Source organism: Mirounga angustirostris, unplaced genomic scaffold, assembly GCF_029215605.1.
Source record: "Mirounga angustirostris isolate CCGP_5_RB_7025 unplaced genomic scaffold, mMirAng1.0.hap1 SCAF_13, whole genome shotgun sequence".
NCBI classification, from domain to species: Eukaryota; Metazoa; Chordata; class Mammalia; order Carnivora; family Phocidae; genus Mirounga; species Mirounga angustirostris.
In genome coordinates this window covers 6,811,814-6,829,054 of record NW_026991721.1, presented here as the reverse complement: position 1 = coordinate 6,829,054, position 17,241 = coordinate 6,811,814, and the positions used below count along the sequence as shown (strand labels likewise).

At 59.1% G+C, this 17,241-nt stretch overlaps 1 protein-coding gene across 3 annotated transcripts; it reads right to left on the bottom strand.

Annotated features, from left to right (window-relative positions):
- Nucleotides 1–1,239: 1,239 nt before the first annotated feature.
- Nucleotides 1,240–17,024, bottom strand: MAP3K11 (mitogen-activated protein kinase kinase kinase 11). Of its 3 annotated transcripts, XM_064576161.1 has the most exons (11): nucleotides 16,874–17,024; nucleotides 15,115–16,408; nucleotides 10,486–10,666; nucleotides 10,140–10,288; nucleotides 9,859–10,034; nucleotides 9,489–9,732; nucleotides 8,905–9,018; nucleotides 8,249–8,384; nucleotides 8,070–8,161; nucleotides 2,875–3,010; nucleotides 1,240–2,266 (listed from the first exon to the last, which is right to left on the bottom strand). In XM_064576161.1, exons 2-11 carry the CDS (start codon nucleotides 15,851–15,853, stop codon nucleotides 1,390–1,392), a joined length of 2,844 nt encoding a protein of 947 aa, XP_064432231.1. In that variant the 5' UTR covers nucleotides 15,854–16,408; nucleotides 16,874–17,024; the 3' UTR covers nucleotides 1,240–1,389. The 3 variants fall into 3 exon arrangements, with proteins under 3 accessions (XP_064432231.1, XP_045749246.1, XP_045749247.1); XM_045893290.3 differs by lacking the exon at nucleotides 16,874–17,024 and having other exon boundaries at nucleotides 15,115–16,461; XM_045893291.3 differs by lacking the exon at nucleotides 16,874–17,024 and having other exon boundaries at nucleotides 1,396–2,266; nucleotides 2,875–3,285; nucleotides 15,115–16,461.
- Between the last annotated feature and the right edge of the window lie 217 nt (nucleotides 17,025–17,241).

Sequence of the window (17,241 nt, the reverse complement as noted above, 5' to 3'; positions counted from 1 at the left end):
GCCGCAGGGTGAGGCCCGAGGAGGTAGCGACTGGCTCAAAATCACGCTGCGGTGGCTTATTCAAGGAGGCGCTCGGTCACGCACACTCCATTCACCCGCTCAGCAAGTGCTTTGATCCTGAGAACACTAGAGAAGAGGACACAGGTCCCTTCCCTCCTGGTGTCACCATAAGATACCCGTTAGCGGGCACCTGGGTGGCTCAGTTGGTTAGGCGACTGCCTTCGGCTCAGGTCATGATCCTGGAGTCCCGGGATCGAGTCCCGCATCGGGCTCCCTGCTCGGCAGGGAGTCTGCTTCTCCCTCTGACCCTCCCCCCCTCATGTGTTCTCTCTCATTCTCTCTCTCTCAAATAAATAAATAAAATCTTAAAAAAAAAAAAAGATACCCGTTAGCAAGGAAACATGCCAAGTTCACATGGTAACATGTGTCCTGAAGTTTTGGGGGGGGGGGGAGTTTCTCCGGGAGGCTCCTGGAGGAGTGAAGGGTGACATTACAGCTGGGGAACAGGAGAGGCCAGGCGAGGGGTGAGAGAGCTCGGGGTGTGAGAGGAATGGGGGGCTGGCCGTGGGGGGACAATGGGGGTAAAGACACAGGGCCCTGAGGACAAGAGTAGTCCAAGGACTTGTGGGGGGCTACTGCAGGCCTCCTAGAAGGAGGAGGGGAGAGGAGTGACAGGATTTGGGATGGGTCAGTTAGGGGCAGGGAGGGTGGAGTGGAGAGGAGCCAAGGATGCCCAGCGGACCCTGGGCAGATGGTCTTCTCACACCTCCGTTCCGAGTCCTCCCCGAGAACTCTCTGTGCTGGGCCCTCCTAACACTGGGGACCAGGTGGGCCTGGCTGCTGGGGAGTGCACAGGGGTGGGGGAGCCTAGGCTACTGCTCCCCGCACCTGCGGAGGGGCCCTGCCCTGGGGCATGGTGTGGGGGTGGCTGCCCACAGAACCCCGTGGCAGTTAAGAGGTGGGCAGGGCCCTGTGTCAGGGCGGGTCACTCCTCCTGGCGCCAGACCACGGACTAGAGACAAACCCAGGACAAACCCCCAAGATGCTGCCCAGAGGACTCTAGCCTCCCGAGCTCAGCGAGCTGCCTGTGGTGGGGGCCGCATGGCCAGGGAAGGTGTCCCAGAGGAGGTGATGTTGCAGCTGGGCCCTGAGGATAAGTGGGGACTGCCCAGCAGCAGGAAGAATCAGGGCAAAAAGTCCCTTGAAATGGCAGGAAAGGCCTGGCAAGGGTGGGTGCCGAGGACGTCGAGGGCCTGGACCGCCTGACTGATGCCAATGGACTGGACCCCAGCCGAGGCCCAGGCCGCCTGCCCATTGTACTGGGGGCTTGAAGTCACCAGGTTTGCGAGACGGGTTGGATCCCCCGGTTACCTCCAAAAAGGTGACAAGCTATGCTTGGGGAGACAGCTTGGGGAGTTTATTTGGCTTCATTGGATCCCGAGGCCGAGGCCCCAACCCTGGCCGGGGCAGCAGGAAGGCACCAGAGAGTCCTGGCCCCAGATGACCCCCAGGGTGGGGGTGGGGGGGTCCAGGCACTAAGCCCTGGGGCAGGGGCCACAGTAGCAGGGCTTGGTCCAAAGTGCTGGTGACAGCTGAGGCTGGCCCCTCTCCCCTGCACTTCCCCTCCTTCCTGCACCACCCCTGGGGGCAATTCCCTGAGACAGGCTCTGGTCCTCCCAACCAGCTGGGTACAGTGTTGGGCCCCAATGGGGCAGGTAAGTCGGGGGACCCACAGGTTGCAGGTGTGTGGGGGCTGTAGGCCCCCCATCCAGTGTGAAGGCTTCCTGTGCAGTGTAGTGTTCCTGACCCCCAAAGGGGGTGGGGTCCCTGGGGGAAACCAGGCAGCTCCAGGCTTGCCCGGCTCCTGTTCCAGTGTATACTGTGGGTCCTCTGGGGCAGCTGGAGCGCGGGGGAGCGGCCCGGCGCACTCAGGGCCCTGCCTCTGGCGCCCACGGGGCCTGGGCACCTATGTCTTTGGTCTGTGCCCTGCAGTCCTGAGGGCCCCCCCGGAAGGGGTTGGTGGGTGGAGAGTCCCAGAAGGGGTCCGAGTCTGGGAACAAGGTCCAGGGTGCCCGGCGGGGCGCAGGCTGTGGCGAGGACAAAGGCGAAGGCCGTGGCCCAGCTGATACGAAGCTCCACGGGTCGATGCGGCTGCGAAGGGGTGAGGGCCGGGGTCGGCTGATGAGGCCTAGGGGCGGTGAGCGTGGGGTGCCTGGGGTGCCAGGAGCGGAGCGTGATATCCCGGGTGGGGGTGAGACAGTGCTTCCTAGGAAGTGGGGGGAGGGGGCACGGGGGTCAGGCAGCCACCAAGTCCTGGGTGTCCGCAGGAGGCATTGCCCGGCTCTGTGCCTTGGTTTTCCCACCTGCACAGGGAGCTGCTCGACTCAGAACGTCCATGGCCCTTTCTGCTCTGTGGAGCATCTGTTTACGCAGTGCTAAGAGCAAGCCTGGGCCTGGATCCCAGCTCTGCCATTTACTGGTGGGAGCCTTGAGCCCCTTGATCTCTCTGTGCCTTAAGCTTCCTCATCTAGAACCTGGGTGTAACAGGAGTACCTTGCTCACAGGGTCGCCAGGGTGGTTAAATGAGACAAATCTCTCTCTATGGCAGAGAAACAGTATCTGGCGCAAGTTAGCAACCAGTAGGCGTTAGCTAGCTATCGTCACCTCACCTCCCGATGATTATTCTTATTATTTCACAACCCGCCTGGCCGAGCCCCACCCCATCCCCCACCACTGGGTGGCTGAACTTAGAACTCAGGTCCTTACAGGCGTTCCCCCGCCTACTGCCCTGCAGGCCCCCAGCAGCCCCTCCTCCCCTCTGTCCCCCTGCCCCCCCCCCCCCCCCCCGCAGCAGGCCGGCTTCGGGCCACTCACCACGCCTCTCCTCCTTGCGCCGGGGGCTCTTGGCGGACAGCTGGCCCACGGGGACCCCCAGCTCCAGCAGCAGGGGCGCAGGGGTGGGCGGGCCGGGGGCGTCCGGGCTCAGCGGGGAGGCGCGGCCGTCGGGCGTCTTGGGGGAGAAGCGGATGAGCTGGGAGGGGGGCGGCTCGGCGGGGGACGTGGCGGGCAGCGCGCGGGGCGTTGGCGGCGGGGTCTCCCCGCGCTCGCGGCCCGGGCCCCCCGGCGGCGGCTGCAGGTCGCGGCCCAGGCCCAGGGAGGCGAGCAGGGCGGTGCCGCGCAGCAGCGCGCGCTGGATCAGCTTGGGCGTCCCGGAGCCGCTGCCGCGCTCCGCCGGGCCTGGGCGCCGAGGCTCCTCGGGCTCCGGGCTCGGCCGCGGGGGGTTACCTGGCAGCGGGGGGCGGGCACACGTTAGGCCGTCTTCGGGCGGGGGCCACGGGGACCCCTCAGTGGCCCTGGAACAAGGACGGAGGTCTGCTCCCCACCAACGTCTTCCCTGACTCCATTACTCCCCCACCCAGTCCCTCCCTAGGCACCGGGCCTCCCCCCATCTCTCTCTCACACACACACACACTCTCTCTCTCTCTCTCTCTGGCCTTTCAGAAGGCGCGGGTATGCGGGGGGTCAGCAGAGGCTGAGGAGTCAGCAGGAGCAAAGCCTGGGAGCCGGGAGATGGGGGCGGGGGTGAGCCCGCCAGGAGGCAAGCTGAGGCCAGATCCCAGCTGACTTCAGCGGCCTTAATGGCCAGCCAGGGGCATCTGCAGAGCTCCAAGGACAGGGCTGGGACTTGTGCCCTGTGCCCACCTCCTTCCTGGTGGGCCAGCCCGGGGCCTTCTGCCCCAACTCCATCAGTAGCTTGTACAGGGCACACAGGTCAATTCCAAGGTATACGACAGCCCCGAGAGGCACGGGTCACTGTCCCTATTCTAGAAATGAGGGAACAGAAACTCAGAGCGGTCAGCTGTTTGTGCCAGGCCTGAGCTCGGTGATTTAGGGGCATTATGTTATCCGATCCTCATGCCCCAGGGGTTCCAGGCTCAGAGAGGTTAACGTGTGTCTAAGGCTGCACAGCCAGTGAGGGCTGGAGATGGCCTCACTCCAGGTGGAGGCAGTGAAGCCTTTGCTCTCTGCCACTTCCCAACCAGATCCTGCTCTGGACTTCAGGACATCAGTGTCCTGCCTATGGGCCTAAGCTTGGCCTGACTCCATTCTAGACCACCAGTGGTGAGTCTGGGGAACCGGACATTGAGAAGGTGGTGGTGGTAGGGTCCTATGGTCCCGTGATGGCCTCCTCAAAGCCCAATTTTGTCAAGTCCTCTTTGGCTCTAGAACTTGCCATGGCTCTCCATTACCACTAACATAAAGTCCAAGCTCCTGGCTGGGCTTTCAAAGCCTTCCCTCACTCCACCCACCTTAGGCCAGGCCTGGAGTGGGACATGGGGCTGGGTGTCCAGAGGAAGAAATTCGATGCTGGGGAAATTGAGCTTTTACTACCAGGACTCAGTTCAGGGTCCCTTTTCTCAGCTACAACCCTTACCCAGTCTCTCTGACCTATCCCCCCCTACCCAGGCCCCTGCCTTCTAAAATGCAAATAGGCTAAATTCCCCCTCATTTCCAGGCCCTTCCTGAACTGGCTCCTGCCTGCTTTTCCAGCTTCACCCACTCATTCACTCAACCGACATCTGCTGGAACTGGGCTGGGCCTCACAGACCCAGGGGACGAAGGCCTGGCCCCCACCTGCTGCCTGGGGCCTACAACTCCCTGGCTCTCAACTCCCCTCCGAGTTCCAGCCAGGCTTCCTCTCCCTTGGGTGTGGGAAGCCCAGTGCCTGCACACACACTATTCCCTCCGCCCAGCACACCTTTCCCACCTTGGCTTTCTGTGATCCCTTATTCACCATTTAAGACCTATGTGAAGGGGGCGTCTGGGTGGCTCAGACATTAAGCGTCTGCCTTCAGCTCAGGTCATGATTTCAGGGTCCTGGGATCGAGCCCTGTATCGGGCTCCCTGCTCAGCGGGAAGCCTCCTTCTCCCTCTCCCACTCCCCCTGCTTGTGTTCCCTCTCTCGCTGTGTCTCTCTCTGTCAAATAAATAAATTAAAATCTTAAAAAAAAAAAAACCTATGTGAAGGGGCACCTCTTCTGTGAAGCTGTGATACTGTTAATTACAATAAAAAATATCCATCAAGTCTTCATCTCATTCTTGACACAGAACTCTTCAAACTCTAAGATCTTCCTAAGTGATTGATTGACATAAGTAAAAGGGGCCTCTTCTGCTCTTCCTAACCAGCCCCTTTTAATCACTTTTAAGTTCAGATTAACGAGGTCACTTTTGGAAAGCCCATAAGGATCGGGGTCCGGTTGCTGGGGGCATGAACCATGTGACTAGAAAGCTGGAGATTGAGGTCTATCACCAACAGCCAATGGTTTAATCAACTGATCCCATCCACATAATGAAGGTTCTATCAAAACCTTAGCCAAAGGGTTCAGAGAGCATCCAGGAGGGTCAGCATGTGGAGGTGCTAGGAGAGTGGTGCCCCAGAGGACACTGAAGCCCCACGCCCCCTCCCACATCCTTGCCCTCTGCATCTCTTTCCTCTGGCTGTTCTCGATCTGCATCCTTTATAAGTAACTGGTAATCTAGTAAGTAAGCTGTTTTCCTGAGTTCTGAGCCACTCTAGCAAATGATCAAACCTGAGGAGGTCACGGGATCCTCCGATTTAGAGCTGGGTGGTCAGAAGCACAGGGGACAACCGGGTCTTGTGACTGGAGTCTGAGGTGGGGGGGGGCAGTCTTGTGGGGACTAAGCCCTTAACCTGAGGGGTCTGATGCTAACCCCAGCCAGCCTGTGTCAGAACTGAACGTGAACCGTACATTTGGTGTCCGGAGTGGAGTCGGTAGCGCTTTCCTCTTTTAGAAGGTTCCAGAAGCCTCCTCACTGGATCAGTCATGGCTCACGTAAGGCCTGATTTGGCCACTCCCTGCCATCCGCTGCACTAGTTTGTTCATGAGCTGCCCCATCCACCAAACTAGGCCCACCCCCAGGGCAGGGCAGGGCTGATTTCTAACAGGTCCGTGCCTGGCTCATAAAATGCATCGATACACGCTGGATGGAAGAGTCCATTCTTAAAATCCTTGCAAGAGCCACACAAGGTGAGCGTTACTATACCACTTTGCAGGTGAAGAAACGGACCGTTTATAATGAGAACAGGGCACAAACGTGTTTCAAACCGGCAGGAGAAATGAGATAGAGTTAAGGGGAGATGGAAGTCAGTACACCAAATGAAAGTGTAAAGACGTTCCTGCAGTCAATGGCCTGAGAAACAGAGGTTTCCAAGAGATAAGTGCCTTGCTCAAGGTAATTCAGTAAGGAGTTCCCTGAACTTGCCTCTAAGCTTCCTAGCACGAGGAGCTGGCATCCCTGTGCTTTAGGATAAAGCAGTACAGCCATCCTGGACCCACAGACGAAGGTGAAATTGCTTCCGTGGGGCCTCACAGCAAGGACGTGCCATGTGGTCGTTAGTAGCTACAGGGCAACATGCTTCATGTTGAACCTGAACCAGAACCTCTGGGGCATGAGGATCAGAAGGGCTATTCCTTCAGAGTAGGCTGACTGCGTCCACCAGCAGGCAACTCACTGCAACCCATTCCCCAGTAGTATGGCGTATGCCTAGGGCAATCTCATAGGGTCTTCTTTGATTCTCAGCCAGCCTTTTGACTCTGTGGGTGGCTGAGAGGTCAAGGTCATGTACTCTCCTGGGCCCAAAATGGCCACTGGAGTGTGGGCTTCTGCTCCGCGAACCAGGTGCTCGGCCAGCAACTGGGCTGGGGTAGGTGAGATCCTTCCAGATAAGGGGCAAGCTTGAGAAGGATTGCGTACAGGCCCCTGTGTCCCACTCCTGCTTGCTGGGGAAGGTCAGGGCCAGAGGGCTCTGCGGAACATGGTAGGGGCTGCCTCAACTACACACCTGGGTTGACAGGACTTTAAGTTCTCTATTGGCCCTTCTAGCTTGGTACATTCTAGAGCAGGTGAATCCAAGATTCCCCCTTGGCCTTCCAATTCTCAATTCAGTCCCTGCGGCCCAGCCAGCTTGGGGCAGTGTGATTTCTGGAGTGGCGAATGGTGTGGCAGATGAGGGTCAGCGGTCCCGCCTCTGGAGTCAGACCTGGGTTCAAATCTCTTGTTCTGCTGTGTGCCCTACATCAAACCACATAACCCCTCTGCGCCTCTACAAGATGGTGCTAATACCCACTTCACAGCATTGCTTGGCACATAGGAGAGACCTAGTAAATGTTACCCATTGTTACTGCTATGAAAATGTAATTCGATAATGATGGAGGTGATATGCTGGGTGGGGTGACAGGGGCGCTGATGGGACCCAGAGGCAAGGAAGGATGCAGCTTTCTACCCCTTGCCAATCCTGAGCTGAGCTCTTATCCCTCTGACACAGGAACCCTGCTCTCTGCTCAACCCCTTAGCTTCCCAAGCAGTGTCTATGTGCCCAACCCTTGCTTCAAGTGAAAGCTTCTAAGCCTCTCGGAGTTCAAATCCTCAGGTGAAGGCTCTAGGTAGGTTACTTTCCCTCTCAGAGCCTCAATTTTCTCATCTCTGAAATGGCAATAATAATAGCATGTCCCTCACTGGGTTGTCGTTCAGATGGCATGCCTGGAGCCTAGTAACTACAGCTATCCTCCTGGAGGACAGAAAAGCTCAGAACTGCTCCGGATGCAGTGAAAGCAGGCCCTGGATCCCCTTCTGCTCAGCTTTCTTATCCTCTTCTCCACCTAGAGGATCCCCAGAAGGGACTCTGAGAAGCACAGTGTGGCAGCCACCTGCCTGGCTCCACTACGTGTGGGCAGTTTCCCTCCCCTCTCTGGACTCAGCTTCCCTTGGGTCCCAGATGGGGAGTACCATTCCCTGTCTTCCTTCCCTCCCTACAGCCTGCCGAGGCAAAACAGCTGCCACAGGGCCAGGACAGAGCCCTCTTGCAGGCCACGCCTGGACAAGAGGACCGCACTCTGGGCCTCCCGAAGCCTGGGCTCAGCTGTGGACCTACAGGTCAGATGTGGGTCCTAGGAACGGCCTACCCCACAGTTAACTTCTTGTAGCTCTCCCCATAGTACCCACAGGAGTGCAGCAAGAGTCTGCAGGGGGTAGACAAGGCCACTCACCATTGAGCATTGGGGGTGTGGAAGGAGATCCCAAGGAGGATGAGTCATCTGAATCCAGGTACCACGTGGCTTCGTCCAAGCGGGACCTTCTCCTGGGGAGGGGAGGGGAGTTGGGCTTCATGAATCTCGGGACCACTGGGAGGCAGATGATGGCGGGGTGGGGGCACTCAGGCACTCACCTCCCATTCTGGGCTTCCCCAGGCTTGGGGGAACTGGGACCCCAGGCCCAGCATGCTCGCCGCTCTCCATTGCTTGAGTCCTCCAGACGTCGGGGTGACTGGCGGCCCCATGTCTGGCCTGGTTCTGCAGGCTCCACTGTAGGAGGAAAACCGGGGACTCTGAGCTGAGGTCAAGAGCCCCATCATGAGAGTCAGGCACCAGGGACAACTTCTTAGGGGATGGGGGATCAGGCTGGAACCCATACTGTTCCGAGGGTGGGCTTTGGGGCACAGAGAATCTTAACAGAACGGAGATGGGGAAGGTGGGTTTGGGTCCTGGGGCTAGCAGTGGGGTGGGGCATCTCACCCAGTCTTTCAGCTGCCATTGTGCTCAGTAGCACCCAGTGGCAAGCTTGCCTGTGTCTGAATTCTGGCCCCGCCCCTCGTCAGCTGTGTGACATTTGGCAAGTTACTTTTTTCACTTTTCTCATCTATAAAACTTAGATAAAATGAATGCTGCCAAGAGAACTCAGAGGTACCACAGACATGGGAGGGAGCCCGGGTGCTGGGAGTTAGAGCAGGAGACAGTGGGTGGCATCCACCCCCTAAGGTAAAGTTTGACAGAAGTTGGATAACGGGTGTGTGTGGGGGGGGGGTTGCATGAGGAGGTTTCTTACACTGGATCGCCCGGAACCGGGGGAAGGTGGGCGAATCCCCAGCTCCGACCTCGAAGACGTTTCTCCTCCGGTCCAGGCCAGGTGAGGCCTGCACAGTGATGCGGTGTTTGAAGTCTGGGGTGGGGGGAAAGCAGGGTGTAGGTTTGTGGTGAAGAAGAGCCACGTCTAACCCTCAGGGCCGTGAGCCGGCTCCCAGGCCACGAAGGCAGTGCAGGGACCGGGCCTGGCATCACTGCCTTCCTGGGCCCCATCAGGCTCTCGGTAAGGAAAGAGGAGGGCCTGGACGCCACCTTCTGAAGAAGCTGTGCGGAGACGGGGATTCCCGGGAGGAGACCCGCCGGGTCCCCAAGGTCTTACCAGAACTTTCATGAGCCCCGCCCCTCCCCGGGCGCCATGCAAATATTTCCGCCAGAACCCGCCCACACACGAAAACAGCGCTCCGGGCCCCACCCCTTCCAGCCTTCAGCTCACAGGCCCACCCACCAACATCCCCGACCAATCCCAGTGTGGCTGGCACAGGCCTGACCCCACCCCTCCGCTCACGCAGCCAACGGCTGGGCGGCGCGCCGGGCCCCGCCCCTTACCGAGGGGCATGCTGATGCGCTCGCCGCCGTCCCGCGCGCGGAGCTTGCTGCGCTTGAACGTGCCGCGGCGGCGGCGGACGTGCGGCCGCTCGCGGTCCACCTGCTGCAGTAGCAGCGTTAGCTCGCGCTCGAACACCTCCAGCTCCCACTGAGCCAGCAGGTGCTCGCGCCGCCGCAGCTGCTCCGCCTGTGACCGCTGCTCACGCGCCGCGCGGGTCAGCTCCTCCTCGCGGCTCAGAAGTTCCTGTGCCCGGGACAGTGAAGGCAGTGGGATCAGGCCGGTACGGACCCTAGCGTCGGCCCCCGCTCTCTGCCCCAAGGAGATGGGGAGGCACTTCCCGGTGGCTCTTTCCAATCCCGTGACCCCCACCTTTTCCTTGGCCCGCAGCTCGTCGAAGAGGCCTTGGATCTCGCGCTTCCAGCCTTCCTGCATGGAATGGAAGGAGTCCCGCGGCATTTCCCGCAGGACTTGCGCCTCTAGCGCCTCCAGCTGCTGCAGGATGGAGGCAAAGTCGGGCCTGCGGTGGGGGTCCTGCGCCCAGCAGTCTGGGGACACGGAGTGGAGGGGGAACAGAATGAGAAGGGGTCTGTGGGTGGATGTGTCTTGTGCCAAGGAGCCCTGTCCCTCACCCTCCAGCCCCTTTCCCTTACCTGCCATGAGCTGTGCGAAGGGCTCAGGGCAGGTGGATGGGATGGGCAGCGTGAGCTTGTTGACAGCTACTCCATAGGCTACAGCAAGGCAGTCGATACCACGGTAGGGCACCTCCCCAGTCAGCAACTCCCACAGCAGCACCCCAAAACTGTAGGCAAGACAAAGGGTCTGTGTCCCCTCCTCTACTTACTCGTTGTCATCATTTTACCCCAGAGCAACTAGGAACCAAATGATTTTGGTCCTTCCCTCTGGGCTCTGCCTCTCTGCCCAGCCCTAGATTTGGGTAGCCACCGCTGCCCTCTTCAGCCCACAGATGGCCTTGTCCAGTCTCCACCCAGGCCTCACCTCCAGACATCGCTGCCCTTAGAGAAGGTGGAGGCCTTGATAACCTCAGGAGCCATCCAGGCGTAGGTGCCTGCAGCACTCATTTGTGTGGTTTTGTGCCACTCGCGGGCCAGGCCGAAGTCAGTGATCTTCAAGGTCTTGTGGTCCATGTCATCGCCTTCAATGGGCTGCAGCAGCAGAACTGGGAAGGAGGGGGGGCAGGATTGTGGGTGCTCCACGCTCAGGTCGTGGGGACAAAGGAGGCTCTAGGAGCAAACCGTCATCTGACAGACATGCTGGCTAGGTCCTGGGAGCACAGAGGTGGCCTTGCTCTGGAGAGTTGGGGTAGATTCAGACAAAAATAGCAATGCTGGGAAATGTTTATGGAGGGGCTCCTTGAGGCCGGGCATCTATGCTCAGGTCTAGCACTCCCAAAACAATCTCTGAGGTACACATCATCATCCCAATTTTACAGAAAAGGAAACTGGGCAGAGAAATGACTTGCCGAGATCATATGCAAATAAAGAACAGTTTCAACCTGGTCTGTGTGGTTCTAAAGCCAGTGTTCTAACTTTCCCCTAATGCCACATTGAATAGAAACCCCATGTCTTGTCCTGTTGCTGAGGCAGGAGTGTGAGAATTAGGACCTCCCTTGGGATGCGGAGCAGGAGGGAACCCCTTGGTGAGAAAGGAAACCCAGCAGGCCCTGGTGCCCATACCCCCTCTTGGCTATACGGCCACTCCCAGGGGAGAGACTCCGACCAAAGATGTCTACTGCTGCAGCTGGATGTGAAGAACAAAGGGGTCCAAGAAGTGAAGGTTCTTGGCCAGAAAGGAGGAGCTTGGGACAAATGTGGGAGTGGATGGTCAGATCTGGCAGGGGCTTGTGGTGTTGACCCCGGTGGGGCCACCATACTCTGTACAGAGAGGAGAAGCAGCAACTTAACAAATCTCATCAGGACAAACATGGCTCAAATGAAAGAAGGTTTTGAGCAACAGAAAGATGATAATGTCATAGAAACATCAAGGGTTTGAAAGGGCCTCTCCCTTTCCTAGTAATTGTAGAGAAGCGACATCCAAGCCAACTACCTTTCTGAACATATGTCATTTCAGGGCACACACACCTGTCAGCTCTCCTGTCCAGGGTGACGGCACCATTCTGGGGCAGCTTAGGGTCCTGCGGGTGGGGCAGAGGGGATGGGCGCCTAACCCCGCCTGGCGAAAGGGAGGAGTTCTCAGAGGAGGTGGCAGAACCAGGGTATTCACTTTTCCAGGCATAAAGCCATAACCCCCCTGATCCCACTGCTGGCCAAGCTCTCTGGGCCTTGTGGGGGCATCTGGCACTGCTGTCCACCCTCTCCCTTCTTATTTTGATTCTGGGGCCTCTGCCTGTGTGTGCTGTTTCCTTAGGGCCTCCCCATCCTCAGCCTTTTCAGTGTCAGTGGTCCTCAGAGCCTGGCCTCTCCTCAACCTCTGCCCACTGCCCCCAGGCTGTCTTGGCCTCTCCTAAGTGCCCGCTGCCCCCTCCCCATTGGCCTCTCCCACATTTGGAGCTCTAGGCCAGAAGCCAGTTCAGCTGCCCATCAGTGCCCTATCTGACGTCCAAATGCCCTCAACAACCACCTTCATCATCCCACCGTGCCCGGCAAATCTGCCTGCCACTTCTCCTAATTCAGAGAATGGTCCTGCCATCCACCTTCTTGTCTTCTGGAGCCAGATTGGGGCTGAATCCTGAACAGTTAATAAAACTAAGGATGACAACAAAACCCACCTCAGATGATTGTCATAAGTATTTAACAAGATCACACTTTTTTTTAAACCTTTTTTTTTTTTTTTTAAGTAGGCTCCATGCCCAGTGTGGAGCCCAACCTGGGCCTTGAACTCACAACCCTGAGATCAAGACCTGCGCTGAGATCAAGAGTCAGATGCTCAACTGACTGAGCCACCCAGACGCCCCCAACAAGATCACACTTTTTAAATCCTTCACACAGGGTGGGACATCTTTAGGACACTGTGTCAGCTGTCCTAAAGATTAGTCCTCTACCATCTCGTGTTGACACTCCAAGCTGTCCTGTCACAAGATATTCCCTGCTTTGCAATAGCCTCTGGCCTGGCTGCTGGAGGCTCAGAACTGGACCATTCAGTAAACGCTACACAGGCTCATTTCAAAGCAGAACCACAACAGGGTGGGGGCAGGTGGCTGGGGTGGGACCAGGCAAAGGGGTCTGTGTGTTGAGGCTGGAGAGGGACTCCAGTCTCCTCTGGTGACAGGAGCCACCCATTCTCTTAAAGACCAACTGGCCACTTGTACCTCACAGACCAGTGAAGCACTTTCTGCACCAGCGTCTCTGGCTGGGAGGCCAGCCTTCCCTTTTCCGGCAGGTAATCTGAGGCTCAGAGACAGGCAGCCTCTCATCCAAAGTCTTAGGACTTCTTTGTCCTGGTGGCCTGTCACCTCCCACCCCCAACTTGGCTTGACACCTTTGAAGCCTCACCCTCACCTCCACATCCCCTGCTTTTTTCCAAGTGCCTTACATTTGTCCCAACCCAAGTTGCTCCTCTGGCATCTGATATAGACCTTGGGGAAGAGGTGGTCAGGAGCCACCTGGAGGAGAGGGGACTGGAGATCCCATGCTCTCAGTCCCCACTGCGGGCTTCCTGGCCTCTGAAAGGGCCCTGGCCCCCAGCCCCCTCCCCAGGCTGGCCTCTGTGGGGCTAGGGAGTGGCCTAGGCAGCTCACACCTCTTCCGCTTCCCTCCCATGGTCCCTACTTCTCCTTTCTGGGAGGCCTGGGCCAGGTCTCCAAAAGGCAGTCCTTTGGGGGAGAATTGGGGGAGGTCAGACCCAGGCTGGGCTGGCTGGTCAGTCCTGTGACTCGTGGGCCCAGAGAATTCCCCCTCCGCTCCCCGCCAGGCTTCCTCACAAGGCCCCCATTGTCCAGGAAAATCACGCCATTGTTTCCTGCCTGTGCCCCCCCAACCCAGGGACTCCCCCCACCATCCCGCAGACAGCACCCCAGGCCTAGGACTGGGGTCTTCGAGGTGGGAGGCCAGGCTCAGAGAGGCTGAGGGCACCTTGCCTGCCCTTCACCACCACCCAGACTCTGGGAGAGAAACAGGGGAAGCGGGGGGGGGGGGGGTGTGTGTGTGCAATCCCTGGCTCCTTCCTCTCCCACAGACCCCCCCCCCCCTTTCCTCCCCTGCAGGCAGCTGGGCTGGGGAGGGAGCCGAGGCTGGAGCAGGGGCAGGAAGCCGGCTCAGGGGCAGCAGGAAACGCAGGAAGCAGTGGGGAGGGTGGGGAGCAGGGGCCTGCGCTATTGTTCCATTTACTCTGGAAAGAAAACTGGAGGAAAAACAGAAGAAGGGAGTCCCCTCCCCCAAGGCCTTCGGGGAATCTCCCTTGGGTTGGAGGAGGGAGTGGGGGTCCCTGGAGGGCTAGGGCCAAGGAGGGAGGCTGAGCAGTGGGAAGTGCCCCACTAGATGAGAGGAGTAGGTGGGGTGGTGGCAGGCTTCCCCTGACCCCTCCAGGCCTGGCAAGGACTCGGATATTACTGGGTCCTGGCGTTCTGCTCCCCACAAGCCACTTGTATATGGTCAGCCCAGGCCAGGAGACCCAAAATATCCATGCTCACTCCCCCACAAGAGCTGCCCATGTCTCTCCAATAACCCATCAGCCCCGACCCTGTGTCCCCACTACTGGGGGGCAGGGTATGTGGTGCTGGGTCCTGCATCTTTGCCTTTGCTCTGGCCAGGCCCTGACCGAACATCCAACTGGGTGCCTCTCTGAACCCGTCTGCTTTTGGCCTGGTGTGAAGCTTGTCTGCTCCAGGAAGCCCTCTGAACCTATCACTTGCTTGTCTTGGGTCCCTGCTGGGCAGTGTGTTGGGCCTAAAATGGCTGGAGATGGATTACCTTACTGCTTAAGTCTCCCTTAGCCCCACCACGCCCACCCCACGCGCTAATTCCAGGCAAGGCCCTATCGGTGATCCAGCCCTCAAATGTTCACCCGCACAGCTGCAGACCCACTGTGTGCCAGGCAGCAGACGCCAGGCTCGCCCAGCCCCTTACGCCATTTCACCTTCCTGGTCACTCCCTTTTTACAGAGTCCAGAATTGAGGCTCTGAGTTGAAATAACCAGCTAAAGGTCCTGCAGTCAGGGGTATGGGCGGGGCCAGAATTCCAGCCCTGTCCCCAGCCTGGACCACCAGGGGTAGGGGAGAGGGTGGGGGGGCTTTTCTCTCTCAGATCTCTGTTCTGGAGGAGCTTCCTACCCCAAGAGCAGAGCATCAACAGCACGAGGGTGAACTTTAGGGGAGAGGAAGATGAGTGCCAGCATCCAGAGCTCTACTTCCTTGAAGTAGTGCCCACGGTTAGGCAGGATGCTTATGGCTCAACTGGGAGATCCCAATTTTCTAACCTGGTGGCTGGGAGCTGGGGTCAAGGACTCCCTCCGAGGCTGGGGCGTGAAGGACTGTTTGGTGCCTGGGTCTCCTGCTCTGGGGCCAGTATGGGCCCATAGCACCCCAAGTCAACTGGGACTCCCCTAGGGCAGGAGCTCCTGCCTCTAGTAGATCCCCAGGTGGCTCAGCTGAGAGTTGGCAGGTGTGTGCTTGGGCCATGCCGCCCTCCAACCATGCTCCCCAAAACTCACTGTTGTTGGACTTGAGGTCTCGGTGGATGACGGGCACCAGGGCCTCACAGTGCAGGTAATGCATCCCGCGGGCAATTTGCACAGCCCAGTTGACCAGCACGTGGGGGGGCACACGCCGCCCAGCCAGGGCACGGCTGAGGGGCCCACCGGCCGCGTACTCCATCACCAAGCACAGGTTGGGCTCCTCCAGGCACACGGCTTTGAGGGCAATGATGTTGGGGTGTGCCAGCATGGCGAAAAGCCGGGCCTCCTGGCGCACGCTCTCAGCTGTCACACTGATGTCCTCATCAGGGTCCTGGCGAGCTGCCTTCACAGCCACCAGCTCACCTCGCCAGCTGCCGCGATAGACCTTGCCGAAGCCACCGATGCCGATCACCTCCTCCAGCCGCAGCTCTTGGAAGCTAGCCACCTCGCAGGGGGGCGGGCCACCGCCCCGAGACACATAGTTGGATGGAAAGATGCCCACCTGGCCGCCCACCTGGCCCGCCCACCAGCCCTCATCGCCTGAGATAGCTGCATCCCGGGACAGCACCTCCACACGGTCGCCCTTCCTCAGGGCCAGTTCGTCCTGCCCATTGGGCTCGTAGTCAAACAGGGCTGTCCACACCGGGTTGGCATAAGCCGCTGTCTTCGGGGACCCCTCTGGCCAGCCTCCGCCGCCGGCCCCACCGCCCCCACCGCCACTGCCATTCCATGACCCCAGCGGGCTCTTGAGAAAGAGGTTCTTCAAGGGCTCCATGGCTGGGAGCCGATATTGGGGCAAGCGGGGTACCTTCCCTGGGTGCCCCTGGTCCCCACCCCTGCTGGCTGCCGAGGCCCTAGTCCCGGAACCTGGGCATCCGGGCCCTGGCCCTCAGCCCCAGACCCAAACCTCTCTGGGGAGCCAGGAGTATTGACTCCCGGCCCCCCGCATCTCGGGCTTCTAGAGGGCCACCCAGGGCAGTGTGGTCAGGCTCTGGGGGTGGGACCCCGGGGCCTCCGGCGTCTCACCATGGCCAGCTTGGAGGGGCCCGAACGTCCCTCAGTCCCGGAGCAGTCCTGGGAGGTTGGCTCCGGCACTCGCCAAGTGCAAGGTGGGGCCAAAATGGGCAGCGCCTGGACTCCGTTGGGTCTTTTTGCGCAGGGGGTGGCTGGAGTGTCCCTAGTTGGGCCGAGCTGCCGCTTCCCAGCCCGGCTCCCTCTGCCCGACGGCTCCAGCCCCGTTCCCTTCTTCCTCCTCCCTTTGTACTTTGGCCCCGGGGGCGGGAGGCAGAGGTGGAGGGTGGAGTTTCACTTTTTTCCGCTCTTCTCCCTCCTGCAGGAAACAGCATCAGATGACGCGGTCGGGTAGTGCTGCTCCCCTCCCAGAGGCTGCCGGCCCTGGTCCCGGGAGTTCCCGGGTAGGCGGGCAATGAAGGGCAGGAGGGGATGGGTAGCCCCGAACGCCCATCACAGAAGGTTCAGGGTCGAGGTTGGTCTTTGCTAAGGACAGGCCATCCCCTCCGCATCTGCATCAGCCAAACAGGGTAAAGAACCCGGCTTGGGAGTGGGGCAAACCTGAGTCTAGTCTTGGCTCCGAAGTTGCAGGACAGTGTGACTCCTCTTCGCTTCCTTCCCTTCATACCTGACAAAGGGCCCAGAAGCTCGACTTTGCTGAGTTTGGGTTGGGAGTGGGCAAGATTGGAAGACGGAACTGGCTGCATCTCAAGCTATTGGAATGGGTTGTCTAAGCCTGTCCTCTTCCCCTCACTTGGGAAACAACCCACTTCATGCCCCTTACCAAGTGGGTCTGTCGTCCTGAACTTCGTCCAGCGGTTGGATTCAGAATAGCCAAATCGCCCTCACAACCGCTGGATTGACCCCCCCAATTGCCTTGAATCTGTCACTTTAAGAAAAACGACGTTATCCTATTTCTGTTACTCATGCCTGTTCTGGAGGGTTGCTCTCTACACGCTAAGTCTGAGCTGTGACCCGGAAGTAGAGGCAGCTTGGGGCGAGAGTGCGGGTTTGAGGTCCGGCACTAAAAAGGGGCGGACCGAAAGGGGCGTGCTTTGGTGGCAAACTGTCGCTGTAGCCCTGGGAAGTCCACGCCTCCACCCTTTTCCCCGCCTCCAGTAACTCACTGGGAGAGTTTTGTGCCAATTAATT

Bases quoted from the DNA above. Each gene is read 5' to 3' on its own strand.
- MAP3K11 (XM_064576161.1), bottom strand. From the start codon at position 15,853: ATGGAGCCCTTGAAGAACCTCTTTCTCAAGAGCCCGCTGGGGTCATGG. The intron at 10,667-15,114 runs GTGAGTTTTGGG...CCTCCTTCCCAG, and splicing joins AGACCTCAAGTCCAACAACA to TTCTGCTGCTGCAGCCCATT. The intron at 2,267-2,874 runs GTGAGTGGCCCG...CCCACTTCCTAG, and splicing joins GCGCAAGGAGGAGAGGCGTG to GAAGCACTGTCTCACCCCCA.